The sequence below is a fragment of the Engystomops pustulosus genome, chromosome 2 (assembly GCF_040894005.1).
Source record: "Engystomops pustulosus chromosome 2, aEngPut4.maternal, whole genome shotgun sequence".
Classification (NCBI taxonomy): domain Eukaryota; kingdom Metazoa; phylum Chordata; class Amphibia; order Anura; family Leptodactylidae; genus Engystomops; species Engystomops pustulosus.
This window is the reverse complement of record NC_092412.1, coordinates 25160238-25172467: the sequence shown is the minus strand read 5'-3', so window position 1 is coordinate 25172467 and position 12230 is coordinate 25160238. Positions and strand designations below refer to the sequence as shown.

At 42.7% G+C, this 12230-nt stretch overlaps 1 protein-coding gene across 4 annotated transcripts in view; it reads left to right on the top strand.

Moving 5' to 3' along the window:
* The window catches only part of ME3 (malic enzyme 3), a 132997-nt gene that overhangs the window by 93606 nt on the left and 27161 nt on the right, over positions 1–12230 (top strand). For all 4 annotated transcript variants that reach the window (XM_072134064.1, XM_072134063.1, XM_072134066.1 and 1 more), the window contains exons 9-10: positions 4434–4531; positions 8105–8218. In XM_072134064.1, coding sequence (XP_071990165.1) covers positions 4434–4531; positions 8105–8218 — 212 coding nt within the window. The remainder of the gene's footprint in view (positions 1–4433; positions 4532–8104; positions 8219–12230) is intronic.

The window sequence follows — 12230 nt, the reverse complement described above, 5'->3', positions numbered from 1 at the left end:
CGATCTTCCCGTTCCTTTTCCCGCTCAACTTGGGTGAGCCGTAAGCGGTCCAGGTCTCGTGACAGAGACAGCAGGCGGTCTGGTAGATCCAGCTGGGGCCGGACCTATTCCAGGCGCTCTTCATCCTCGTCCAGCGGTGGTCACACCCGCTCCAGAGAGAGGCGGTCACGGAGACGGCAACACTCTTCTCCACCTCATGGGGTAGAAGAGGCTAGGGTACCGCCAACGGTCCCATCCTCAGCGTTGCCTAGCGCACCCATGGCGCCTCCTCCTCCAGTTGTTCTGCAGCAGGTCGTTCCTCCGGCAGGTGAGTTGTCCTGTGAGACCGCATGGAAAAAGTCTGTTGTTGCTGGTGATGATGTTGTGGGCGCCCTTAAGGCGGTTGTGGCGAGAATGGAGGCTGGTGCCTCCGGGACATCCCCAGGGGCGACATCGTTGCCGCCTGTGCAGGCCCCGGGGTCAGCAGGGATGCTTTTTAGAGATTCCTTGTTTTGTGGCGTAGCTCCTTTGGGCACGCGGGTGGCTGCTGACCTCCGGGAGAAAATCTTTAATTTTGAGTATATTGATATTTGGTCATTGTTATCTCCTGATCAGTTGACAGTAGATAAGGAGAAGCGTTTTGAGAAGGGTGATGACACGAAGCCTAAGGTTGCAAGGACCTTTGGCAACTGGCTTCAAGCTTTTGCGGTTATGTCTAGTATCATTGTGCGACAGAAGCCGGCCTGTGCGCAGGATATGTTTGTGTATTTGGATACTATATATACTGCGCATAAATTGCATGGAGGTTCAGCTTGGTGGAGATATGACGAGGAGTTTCGGCGTCGCTTAGCGGCGAGTCCGGAGGTTGGATGGGCGACTAAAGCGACTGATGTTTGGATTCAGTTTATGATGACACAGAAGCCTCAGGCTCCCTTTCCTTCGGGAGCCGTCTCGGGCTCGCAGTCCGGGGCGGCTTCCAAGCGTCCGGGATCCTGTTGGTTGTTTAACGAAGGCCACTGCCGCTTCTTTGCATCCTGTAAGTTCAAGCACGAATGCTCCATTTGTGGCGGGGCCCATTCCGCTCTCCGGTGCTTTAAAAGGCAGAGAACCCCTGCGAAATCTTCCACAGCTGTCAGGGGGGAGGACTCCGGTTCGGGTGCAAAGGATGCGGCCGTGGTTAGACAGTTACCACCTGAAGCAGGAGGCAAAAGTGCTGCTTGACGGTTTTACTTTTGGTTTTGTGATTCCGTTTGTACCGCGTGACGGTCTGATGTTGTCAAACAATCTTAAATCGGTTAGGGACAACGAGTTACTGGTTGAAGAAAAATTGTTAAAGGAGGTTGAGTTGGGCAGGATGGCGGGCCCCTTTTTGTTGCCGCCTTTTGATAATTTGCGGGTCTCTCCGCTTGGTTTGGTCCCAAAGAAAGAGTCGGGTAAGTTTCGCCTGATACACCATTTGTCGTATCCGGAGGGTGACTCAGTCAATGATGGTATTCCCCAGGAGGAGGTGGCTGTTTCTTACACTTCTTTTGACAAAGCGGTTCTCCTGTTGAATAAAGCCGGTCCGGGGGCCCTTATGGCTAAGTCGGACATTGAGTCGGCTTTCCGCCTCCTCCCGGTGCATCCGTCCTGTTTTCATCTACTGGGTTGCAGAATTAACGATTCTTTCTTTGTGGACATGTGCCTTCCCATGGGTTGCTCTATATCCTGTAGGTTTTTTTGAAATGTTTAGCAGTTTTTTGGAATGGGTTCTTCGACTAGAGGCTGGTTCGAATTGGGTCATTCATTATTTGGATGATTTTTTGTTTGTGGGTCCGAAGGACTCTCACGAGTGCTTGAGACTATTGAACATGTTCCGTCACTTCGCAGATTTTTTCGGTGTTCCTTTGTCAGCAGAGAAGACGGAGGGTCCCACTCACCGCCTGACTTTCCTGGGTATTTTGATTGACTCAGAAGAAATGACTCTCAGCCTCCCTGCTGATAAATTGGAGCGTTTGCGGGGTGACATTGACTTGTGCCTTTTGTCCGATAAAGTGACCTTGCAGCGACTGCAGTCTGTGCTGGGCCAATTGGCCTTTGCGTGTAGAATTTTTCCTATGGGTAGAGTTTTTGCCAGGAGGTTGTCGCTGGCTACGGCCGGTGTTTCGAAGCCATACCATCATATACGTTTGACGGCGGTTCTGAAAGACGATTTGCGGGTCTGGAGGTCCTTTTTGACGGATTATACTGGTGTGTCAGCATTTCTTGAACACGAGATTGACAACGCTGACTTACAGTTATTTACGGACGCGGCAGGATCGGTGGGGTACGGTGCCATTTTTGGTAAGCAGTGGTCAGCGGAGCGGTGGCCGCCGCAGTGGTTGGAGAGGGATTTCACTAAGAATTTGACCTTGCTTGAACTCTTTCCAATTGTGGTGGCTGTGGAACTTTGGGGTCATGAGATGGCAAATAAACGGATTCGTTTTTGGTCGGACAACGAAAGTACGGTCCGGGCCCTGAATGGTCTCACCTCCAGTTCTTTGCAGGTTCTTGCCCTGCTTAGGCATTTGGTTCTGCGATGTTTGCAGTTGAATATAGTCTTCAGGGCTAGGCATGTTCCTGGCGAGTTTAATGTGGTTGCTGATGTGTTATCTCGTTTTCAGCTACAGCGTTTCAGGGATTTCCACCCCCTGGCGGACCCGGAGGGGTACCCCTCCCCCCCCTTCCTGTGGGACCTGGTGGTGAACAGTTGACACCGTTGATCCAATCCTCATTGGCGGAGAGCACCTGGAACAGCCATGGTTTTCCCCGGCCTAGGGTTTGGCTGGTCGGCCACTCCTATATATACTGGGCGGCTCGGCGAGCAGCAGTTCGGCCGGGAGGTTTAAACTTGGGGTTCACCAATGCGGACCTGTCCTGGAGGGGAATCAGGGGCCTGAAATGGCTGCAAGTGCTACCCAAGGTGGTGGCGATCAGCAAGTCTTCCCCGGGTCCGACGGTGCTTGTGGTGCATGCCAGAGGGAACGACATGTGTTCAACACGTCTGGCGGAATTGATTTCAGTTATGAAGTCGGACTTTGAGCGTTTCGCAGCTTTCTTCCAGGACTTGGTGGTGGTGTGGTCGGAGATCGTGCCGCGAGGAATCTGGAATGGTGCCCGTAACCCCGAATCCATCGAAAGGGCGAGGAGGATGCTGAATATGAGGGTTGCGCGTTTTGTTAGGTCCAGGTGTGGGGTAGTGGTTAGGCATCGGCAGCTGGAGGGAGATAATGCAGGCCTCATGAGGGAGGACGGTGTTCACCTCAATGACATCGGCCTGGATATTTTCCTTTCTGGTTTGCAGGACGCCATCGAGAGGGCCTTATTCCTCTTGTGTGGGGGTCGGAGCACAGTGTAGGGTTACACTGTTCTCCTAGTGGCCTGTGGTGGAATCTTGACCCTCTCGGCGGTTAGTTAAATCACCTGACGGAACAACTAGGACATGCCCCCGCGGAGGCGGGGCCTGGCATGCAAGGTGAAGTTAGGGTAAGGGTCAGGGTTCTTCCCACAGGTCATTTAATCTGTTATGTAAATAATAAAGCTGTGGCCGACCCCCTGTTTTTTATCCCAAGAATTGTAGTTGTGTTGGTTTTTGGGAAAGGGGGAGTGGGGTACATTTTGGTTGGGTAACGTTAATACGGTCAGTCTTGTATCCAATCTGCGTTTATGGAGGTAACTACCATGCATACAGCTTTGCCTCTGTATCTAAGCTGCAATCATGCAGGTATCTCCCAGACATATAGCTGAGATGCTGTATCTAAGGCATTTACTGTACATAGAGCTGTGCTGCTGTATCTAGACTGCCTTTACAGAGGTATCTACCGTACATAGATCTGTATCTAAGCTGGATTCATAGAGGTATCTACCATACATAGAGCTCAGCTGCTGTATCTAAGCTGCCTGTATACAGGTATCTACAATACATAGAGCTGAGCTACTGTATCTAAGCTGCTTGTATAGAGGTATCTACCATACATAGAGCTGAGATGCTGTATCTAAGCGGCTTGCATACAGGTATCTACCATACATAGAGCAGAGCTGCCTTATCTAAACTTTCTTTATAGAGGTATCTATCATACACAGAGCGGAGATGCTGTATCCAAGCTACCTGCATAGAAGTATCTACCATACATACAGCTCCAGATGCTGTAACTAATCTGTTTTTATAGAACTATCTACTATACATAAAGCTGAGATGTTGTGTCTACTATACATAGAGCTGAGCTGCTGTATCTAAGCTGCCTTTATAGAGGCATCTACCTTACATAGAGCACTGAACTGCTGTATTTAAGCTGCATTTATACAGGTGACTACTATAGATAAAGCTGATAGGCTGTATCTAAGTTGCCATTGTAGAGCTATCTACTGTTTAGCGCTGTATCTAAGCTGGGCTCTCCATATGACATGTGCTGATCCTGTCCCCTCCTGTGTTTCAGGGACGGCGTCTGTGGCTGTGGCCGGTCTTCTGGCCGCTCTCAGGATCACAAAGAACAAGCTCTCTGATCACAAGTTTGTCTTTCAAGGAGCCGGAGAGGTAAGAGGGACACAGCCGGGATACTGAATAGCCAGGGGCTACCTTTCACCCTGACAAAATCCTCTGTGTAGTTCCAGGGGTTGGGCTTTGATTTGGATGCGTTTCAAAAAACAACATGGACTTGTCTGTTCTGCAGACTCCTCAGCCCCCATCTTTGTGCTCCTGTACAGCTCCTCCCTCCTGCTCCTTCACAGAGGTCACAGCTGGTGAGCGGACATCAGGGGGAGGGAGGAGCTGTACAGGAGCACAAAGGTGGGGTCTGAGAGCTGAGGAGTCTGCAGCACAGACAAGTCACATGTTGTTTTTTGAAATGCATCCAAACTAAAGCCCAACACCTGGGACTACACAGAGGATTTTGTAAGGGTGCAAGGTGAGTTAGCAGAAAGACATATTTGCACTGCAGGTGTAATGGGCTTATGTAACCTGTCTTTAGTGAAAATGAGGTCCCTGGTGACAGGTTCCCTTTAAATAATGTATTTTTCTGGTGCCATTTGTACAGACATGAGCACAGTTGCTATTACGTGAGGATCATTAATCCTTAAAACATTGTTTTGGAGGTATTTGTGGTATCTGGCCCTTATTTCCCATTTCCAAAATTCTTTGCTGCTTTTCACTGAGCCCAAAATGGTCTGAAAGTAAAAATATCTGCAGCGAGACGTTCATCAGTGAGTCAGAGCGAAGCTTTCTGCTCTTATTAGGAGATTTCCACATCTCCAATCTTATTTAGTGACTATTGCTGTATACAGTGAGCCCTGTCCTCATTTGTCTGGATTATACGCACCTCAGCGTGGCGGAACAATAATATATACTCCTGTATAAGAAACCGGAGAAACCGGCCATAACCAAAAAATGTCCTGCATCCAGTGGTTACAGCTACTTGGGTGTTTTTCATTATTTATGTTGTACTGAATGCGTCACACCACAATATAATCTCCATTCCAGCTCTTAAAGGGGGCGTTTCATGATGTTCTAAATGCTAAAATGTATCCATTCTGTGATTTCCGCTGCCCCCCTGATTCATTCGATGTTGGGCTTTTAAAAATCTGTCTACCAGTTCAAAAGTTACGGCCCCCGGAAGTTTATATGGGAATTATCAGTAGTCAAGGGGGTGGAGTGTAGAGAGACACACCCCCTGTTAACATATAGGTTACCACCCACTTGACTAAGAGTTACCAACTCATATATGAATATTATCTTTTGAAATGGGTGGACAGATTTGAAAAAAAAAAAGCAAATACTAAATTGATCATGGGCACAACTGAAGTGCTACGTGATATGTTTTTCCGGATTTTTTAAATTCTGAATAGACATTTTTTAAGCATAGAGTGTCCACATACACACAGTTATACATAATATCACTGTACACAGACATCTCCCCTAGCAGTGGCTTTAGGAAAGTAGTAAGTTGTTTCGAAACTTTGATTATACACAGGATTTGGAGTTCCGAATCAGAAAAAAAGTATAAACAAAGTATTTTCTTAATTTGTGAATAATTTCTTAAATAAAACAGAGCTGGAGCATACACATAGACTACCAGAATATCATCTACTGGGTCGATTTACTGCATAATATGGTGCTCAATAAATACCTGTATACAGTAAGCTCTTGAGCTCCCCCTGGTGGTGGCTGCAGGCTGGCAAAAAGCTGTCATGTAACTATGCAGATTATACAGAAAATTTGGAGCTCTATATCAGGAGAAAAAACAAAGTATAAACCAAAGTATATTCTTAATTTGTTAATAAATTCTTAATTAAGGCAGAGCTCCAGCATACGCACAGATTAACAGAATATCATCCACTGGGTGGATTTACTGCATAATATGGTGCTCAATTAAACAACTGTATACAGTAAGCTCTTGAGCTCCCCCTGGCAAGGGCTGCAGGCAGGCAAAAAGCTGTCATGTAACTATGACTATACAGAAAATTTGGATCTCAATATCAGGAGAAAAAACAAAGTATAAAAGTATATTCTTAATTTGTGAATAATTTCTTAATAGACTTTTTAGCAGACAGAGCTCCAGCATGCACATAGAAGTACAGAATATCACTCTGCCTACCCGCAATCACCACTGGGAGGGATTTACTGTGTACAGTTATTATATGGTACTAAATTAGTAAAAAAAAAAATCAACCAAAGTATTAACAAAGTATTTTCTTAATTTCTAAGCAATTTCTTAATACAGGCGGACACCCGACTTACAGACAGACCCCTCTGACCTCTTTCTGAATGCTTTACTATAGTCCCAGGCTGCAGTGATCAGCTGTAAGGTGTCTGTAATGAATATTTATTGATAATCCTTGGTCCCATTAAAGCAAAAAATGTTTAAACTTCAATTGTCACTGGGGCCAAAATTTTTTTTGTCTGGATCTACAATTATAAAATATACAGTTTCGACTTACATACAAATTCAACTTAAGAACAAACCTCCAGACCCAATCTTGTATGTAACCCGGGGACTGCCTGTAGACGTTTTTGTATATTGGAGCTCCAGCATATACACAGACTTATAGGATATCATTCTGCCCACCAACAGTCACGACTAGAGGGAGCATACTATATATACGGTTAGAATATGGCCCTCAATTAAACAACTGTATACAGTAAGCTTTTGAGCTCCCCCTGGTGGTGGCAAAAGGCAGGCAAAATGCTGTCCTGTAACTATGACTATACAGGGTATTTGGAGCTGAATATCAGAAAAAAACAAAGTATCAACCAAAATGTAAATTAATATATTCTTAATTTCTGAATAATTTCTTAATAGACTTTTTAGCAGACAGAGCTCCAGCATATAAACAAATTTACAGAGCATAATCTTGCCTACCGGCAGTCACCACTAGGGTAGATTGCTCCATACAGTTATAATATGGAACTCAATAAAACAACTGTATACAGTATACTCTTGAGCTCCCCCTGGTGGTGGCTGCAGACATGCAGAATTCTGCCATGTAATTATGTCTGCACACTTATATCTACTGTATAAATCAGAAAATAACTAAGTAGCAACCATTATACTGTGACATTAAGAAATTATATAGAGATTTCAGTTTGGAGATGTGTCCGTCACCCTTCTTCTATTTAAATGTAATTATTCAGGCTTGGCGCCCGGATAAGAAAGCTGTATTTTTGATAGTCTCATGTCAAGCGATGACACAAGTTCTATAATACAGACAGATTTTTGTTTTTTATATCAATTTAAGATGCACAATCCCAAACACTTACAAGGTTGATCCCTTCCTACAATGTAGCAAAACAGTAAATTAAAGGAGTAGTCTTTATGTAGTCAGCTGGAATAGATTTTAGCTATAATTTAAGAATTGGAAGGACTGCAAAGGCTCCACCCACCCTTGTCTAGGCTCCACCCATTACATTTGATATTACAAAGTGCTTTGAATATTAAAAAGGCACAGATTTTGCCACTTTATACATCAGTTTTATACATATTCTCCACTTTTTGGTTATTTTTCTATGTACTTTTTCATGTGAAAAACACTGGGCCACAAACACTGGGCCCCAGGCCGCACTGTTGTCTCTTGTATTATGAATGTATGGAATAACATTATGTGTATTCCCCAGGCTGCCATGGGCATAGCACTTCTCATCATCATGGCCATGGAAAAAGAAGGCGTTCCAAGAGAAGAAGCCATCAAGAAGATCTGGATGGTCGATTCAAAGGGACTTATAGTTAAGGTGAGTGTATTCACACATAACGATACACAGGATTGTTTTTTAAGCTAGGGTTATATGAAAGGGTTTACACCCATTTATGAGCACTGCACCAGGTTCTCCCAGCATATATGGTAGTAGACCATGCTTGTACATAAAAATAAATGCCTTCTGCCCCCTTTACAGAGGGCAGCATAATAGCATCATATATACAAGAATATAACTACTATAATACTGCCCCCTATGTACAAGACTATAACTACTATAATACTGCCCCCTATGTACAAGAATATAACTACTATAATACTGCCCTCTATGTACAAGAATATAACTACTATAATACTGCCCCCTATGTACAAGAATATAACTACTATAATACTGTCCCCTATGTACAAGGATATAACTACTATAATACTGCCCCTATGTACAAGAATATAACTACTATAATACTGCCCCCTATGTACAAGAATATAACTATTATAATACCGCCCCCTATGTACAAGAATATAACTACTATAATGCTGCCCCCTATGTACAAGAATATAACTACTATAATACTGCCCCCTATGTACAAGAATATAACTACTATAATACTGCCCCCCTATGTACAAGAATATAACTACTATAATACTGCCCCCTATGTACAAGAATATAACTACTATAATACTGCCCCCTATGTACAAGAATATAACTACTATAATACTGCCCCCTATGTACAAGAATATAACTACTATAATACTGCCCCCTATGTACAGGAATATAACTACTATAATACTGCCCCCTATGTACAGGAATATAACTACTATAATACTGCCCCCTATGTACAGGAATATCACTACTATAATACTGCCCCCTATGTACAGGAATATCACTACTATAATACTGCCCCCCTATGTACAAGAATATAACTACTATAATACTGCCCCCTATGTACAAGAATATAACTACTATAATACTGCCCCCTATGTACAAGAATATAACTACTATAATACTGCCCCCTATGTACAAGACTATAACTACTATAATACTGCCCCCTATGTACAAGACTATAACTACTATAATACTGCCCCCTATGTACAAGAATATAACTACTATAATACTGCCCCCTATGTACAGGAATATAACTACTATAATACTGCCCCCTATGTACAGGAATATAACTACTATAATACTGCCCCCTATGTACAGGAATATAACTACTATAATACTGCCCCCTATGTACAGGAATATAACTACTATAATACTGCCCCCTATGTACAGGAATATAACTACTATAATACTGCTCCCTATGTACAGGAATATCACTACTATAATACTGCCCCCTATGTACAGGAATATCACTACTATAATACTGCCCCCCTATGTACAAGAATATAACTACTATAATACTGCCCCCTATGTACAAGAATATAACTACTATAATACTGCCCCTATGTACAAGACTATAACTACTATAATACTGCCCCCTATGTACAAGACTATAACTACTATAATACTGCCTCCTATGTACAAGACTATAACTACTATAATACTGCCCCCTATGTACAGGAATATAACTACTATAATACTGCCCCCTATGTACAAGAATATAACTACTATAATACTGCTCCCTATGTACAAGACTATAACTACTATAATACTGCCCCCTATGTACAAGAATATAACTACTATAATACTGCCCCCTATGTACAAGAATATAACTACTATAATACTGCCCCCTATGTACAAGAATATAACTACTATAATACTGCCCCCTATGTACAAGAATATAACTACTATAATACTGCCCCCTATGTACTAACAATTTAGCGATCAAAGAGAGACTTGAAAAAGATATTAATAGTTTTTATCTCTTTTCCAAGGGGTAACACTTGCTCAGGTGCGCACCAGCAGCACCACGTAAGGTAACTTGTAATCTAACACAAAGCGTTCTTGGATTTGGCGCTAATATGTAAGTATATAATGAGTGTTTTTTGGGGGAGTCGCTGGTACTAATAGGTGGAGACCTGCACCCAGTCTATAGTGTGTGTCACCTGAGAAAGGAGCCACTAAAAACCAATAAAATAATGTGGTACCTGCGCCACCGATAATTAAAAAATATATATATATGTTGTATCTACAAGTATGCAGGATAACGCAGCATTGGTAACACTAGTGCTTGTTGAATGATAGATATAGTAAGGCACATAAAGTACTCTAAATATCTATGTGTATGGTATATAGTGGTACCTTTATTGCTGCAGGTGCGTTTATCCGGGTAGGTTCCAGAGAAGGAAGTCCGTTTCAGTTGTATTCAGGGGTCCATCCAGGGGCTGTTACTGATGAGTAGTCCGCTTGCTGTTGTGGCGAGACGCTATACAGCGTTAAACTGCACGAGGAGTGGAGCTCCGGCCGGTAGCTACACACTCCGATCACAGTTCTGGTGGATTCCGTATGGTGACGTCACCAGGTTACGGTAGGTCCAGAGGGACAAAAATCCTCCGACGCGTTTCGAAGACTGATACTGTCTCCTTCGTCAGGGTGGATTGTCACTGTGCCGGCAGCATCTTATATACTCTTATCTAGTTACAGCCTTGGGACTACCGGTGAATATATCAGCTTTTGGTTTCAAAGTGAAGAACATTTGTCTCTTTTATTAATTTAAAAATATGTATATAAATAACATTTAATTACAAGTTAAAAGAATGTTTTTTTATTTGTTTGTTTAAAAATGAAGAATTATATGTAGTATAGTTCGGTCCGTAATTTTAGTACTCAATATTTACATGAACGCGAACAATTCTATTTCTTTATTAAGTCCACTTGGGGCCAAGGTATTGAGAAGGAAAATCCATTTGCTTTCCGATCGGGACATATCGGAAATGTAATTGCCTCCTCTCCAACTTTGAGGAACTTTTTCTATTGCGAAAAATTCGGATTTTTCAAAATGTCCTTGATGGTATTTTTTATAGTGGTCCGATAGAGGATGTTCTTCCACTTGTTTTTTAATATTGCGTCGATGTTCATTGATGCGATCTTTCAGCATCCTTTTTGTCCGGCCAATATATAGTTTCTTGCACGGGCATATGATGCAGTATATGACCCCTTTCGAGTGGCAAGTCAATTGGCTTTTGATTTTATATTTTTCCTTACATTCATTAGGTCCGAATGTTTTAATTGTCTTTCTATTTTTGGTAATTCTGCATGCTGGGCATTGTGTGCATGGGAAGAAGCCATTGCTGTATAAGAAATTCTTTTGGGATTGTATTTGGGGTTTTCGGGGTTCCTTGATGGTCGGAGCTACTAGTCCTCCAATATTTTTTGCTTTTTTAAAAATAAATTTAGGTTTTTTTGAGAGATGTTGGCCTATTACTTTGTCCTGGAGTAAAATATTCCAGTGACGAGCTACAATTTTTCTGAGAATTTCCCGATCTTGAGTATATTGGGTTATGATTGGGACCTCTATGTTATTATCATCAACCATCCTATTTTCAATTGGATTTCTTTCCTCCTTCTTTCTCAGCAATTGTGACCTGCATAAATTTGTGATGTTTATTTTTGTGTTGTCGAGGGGGATTTCGTTGTATCCTTTATTAATAAATTTTTGTTTTAAATTCGAGGCTTCTCCCTCAAATATTTCAAGATCCGTACAATTTCTGCGATGGCGTAAAAATTGGCTTTTGGGTATGCCATCCAGCCAGACTGGAAGGTGACAGCTAGATCTCAAAATAAAGCTGTTGCTATCTGTAGGTTTGTTATATGTTCGAGTTTTGATTGTCTGGTCTTCAATGTAGATAGTAATGTCCAAAAAGTTGATAGATGTCTGGCTATAGGTTGGTGTGAATTCTAAAAAGTATTCGTTTATATTTATATTGTTAAGAAATTCTAAGAGGGATTTTTCTCCTCCCGTCCATACGAATACCACGTCATCTATGAACCTGTGCCAGAGGGCCAGGTTCGCAGCAAGCACGCCCGTAGGGAAAATATAAGTGTCTTCCCATTTTCCCACGTATAAATTAGCGTAGCTTGGTGCGAACCTGGTCCCCATGGCTGTACC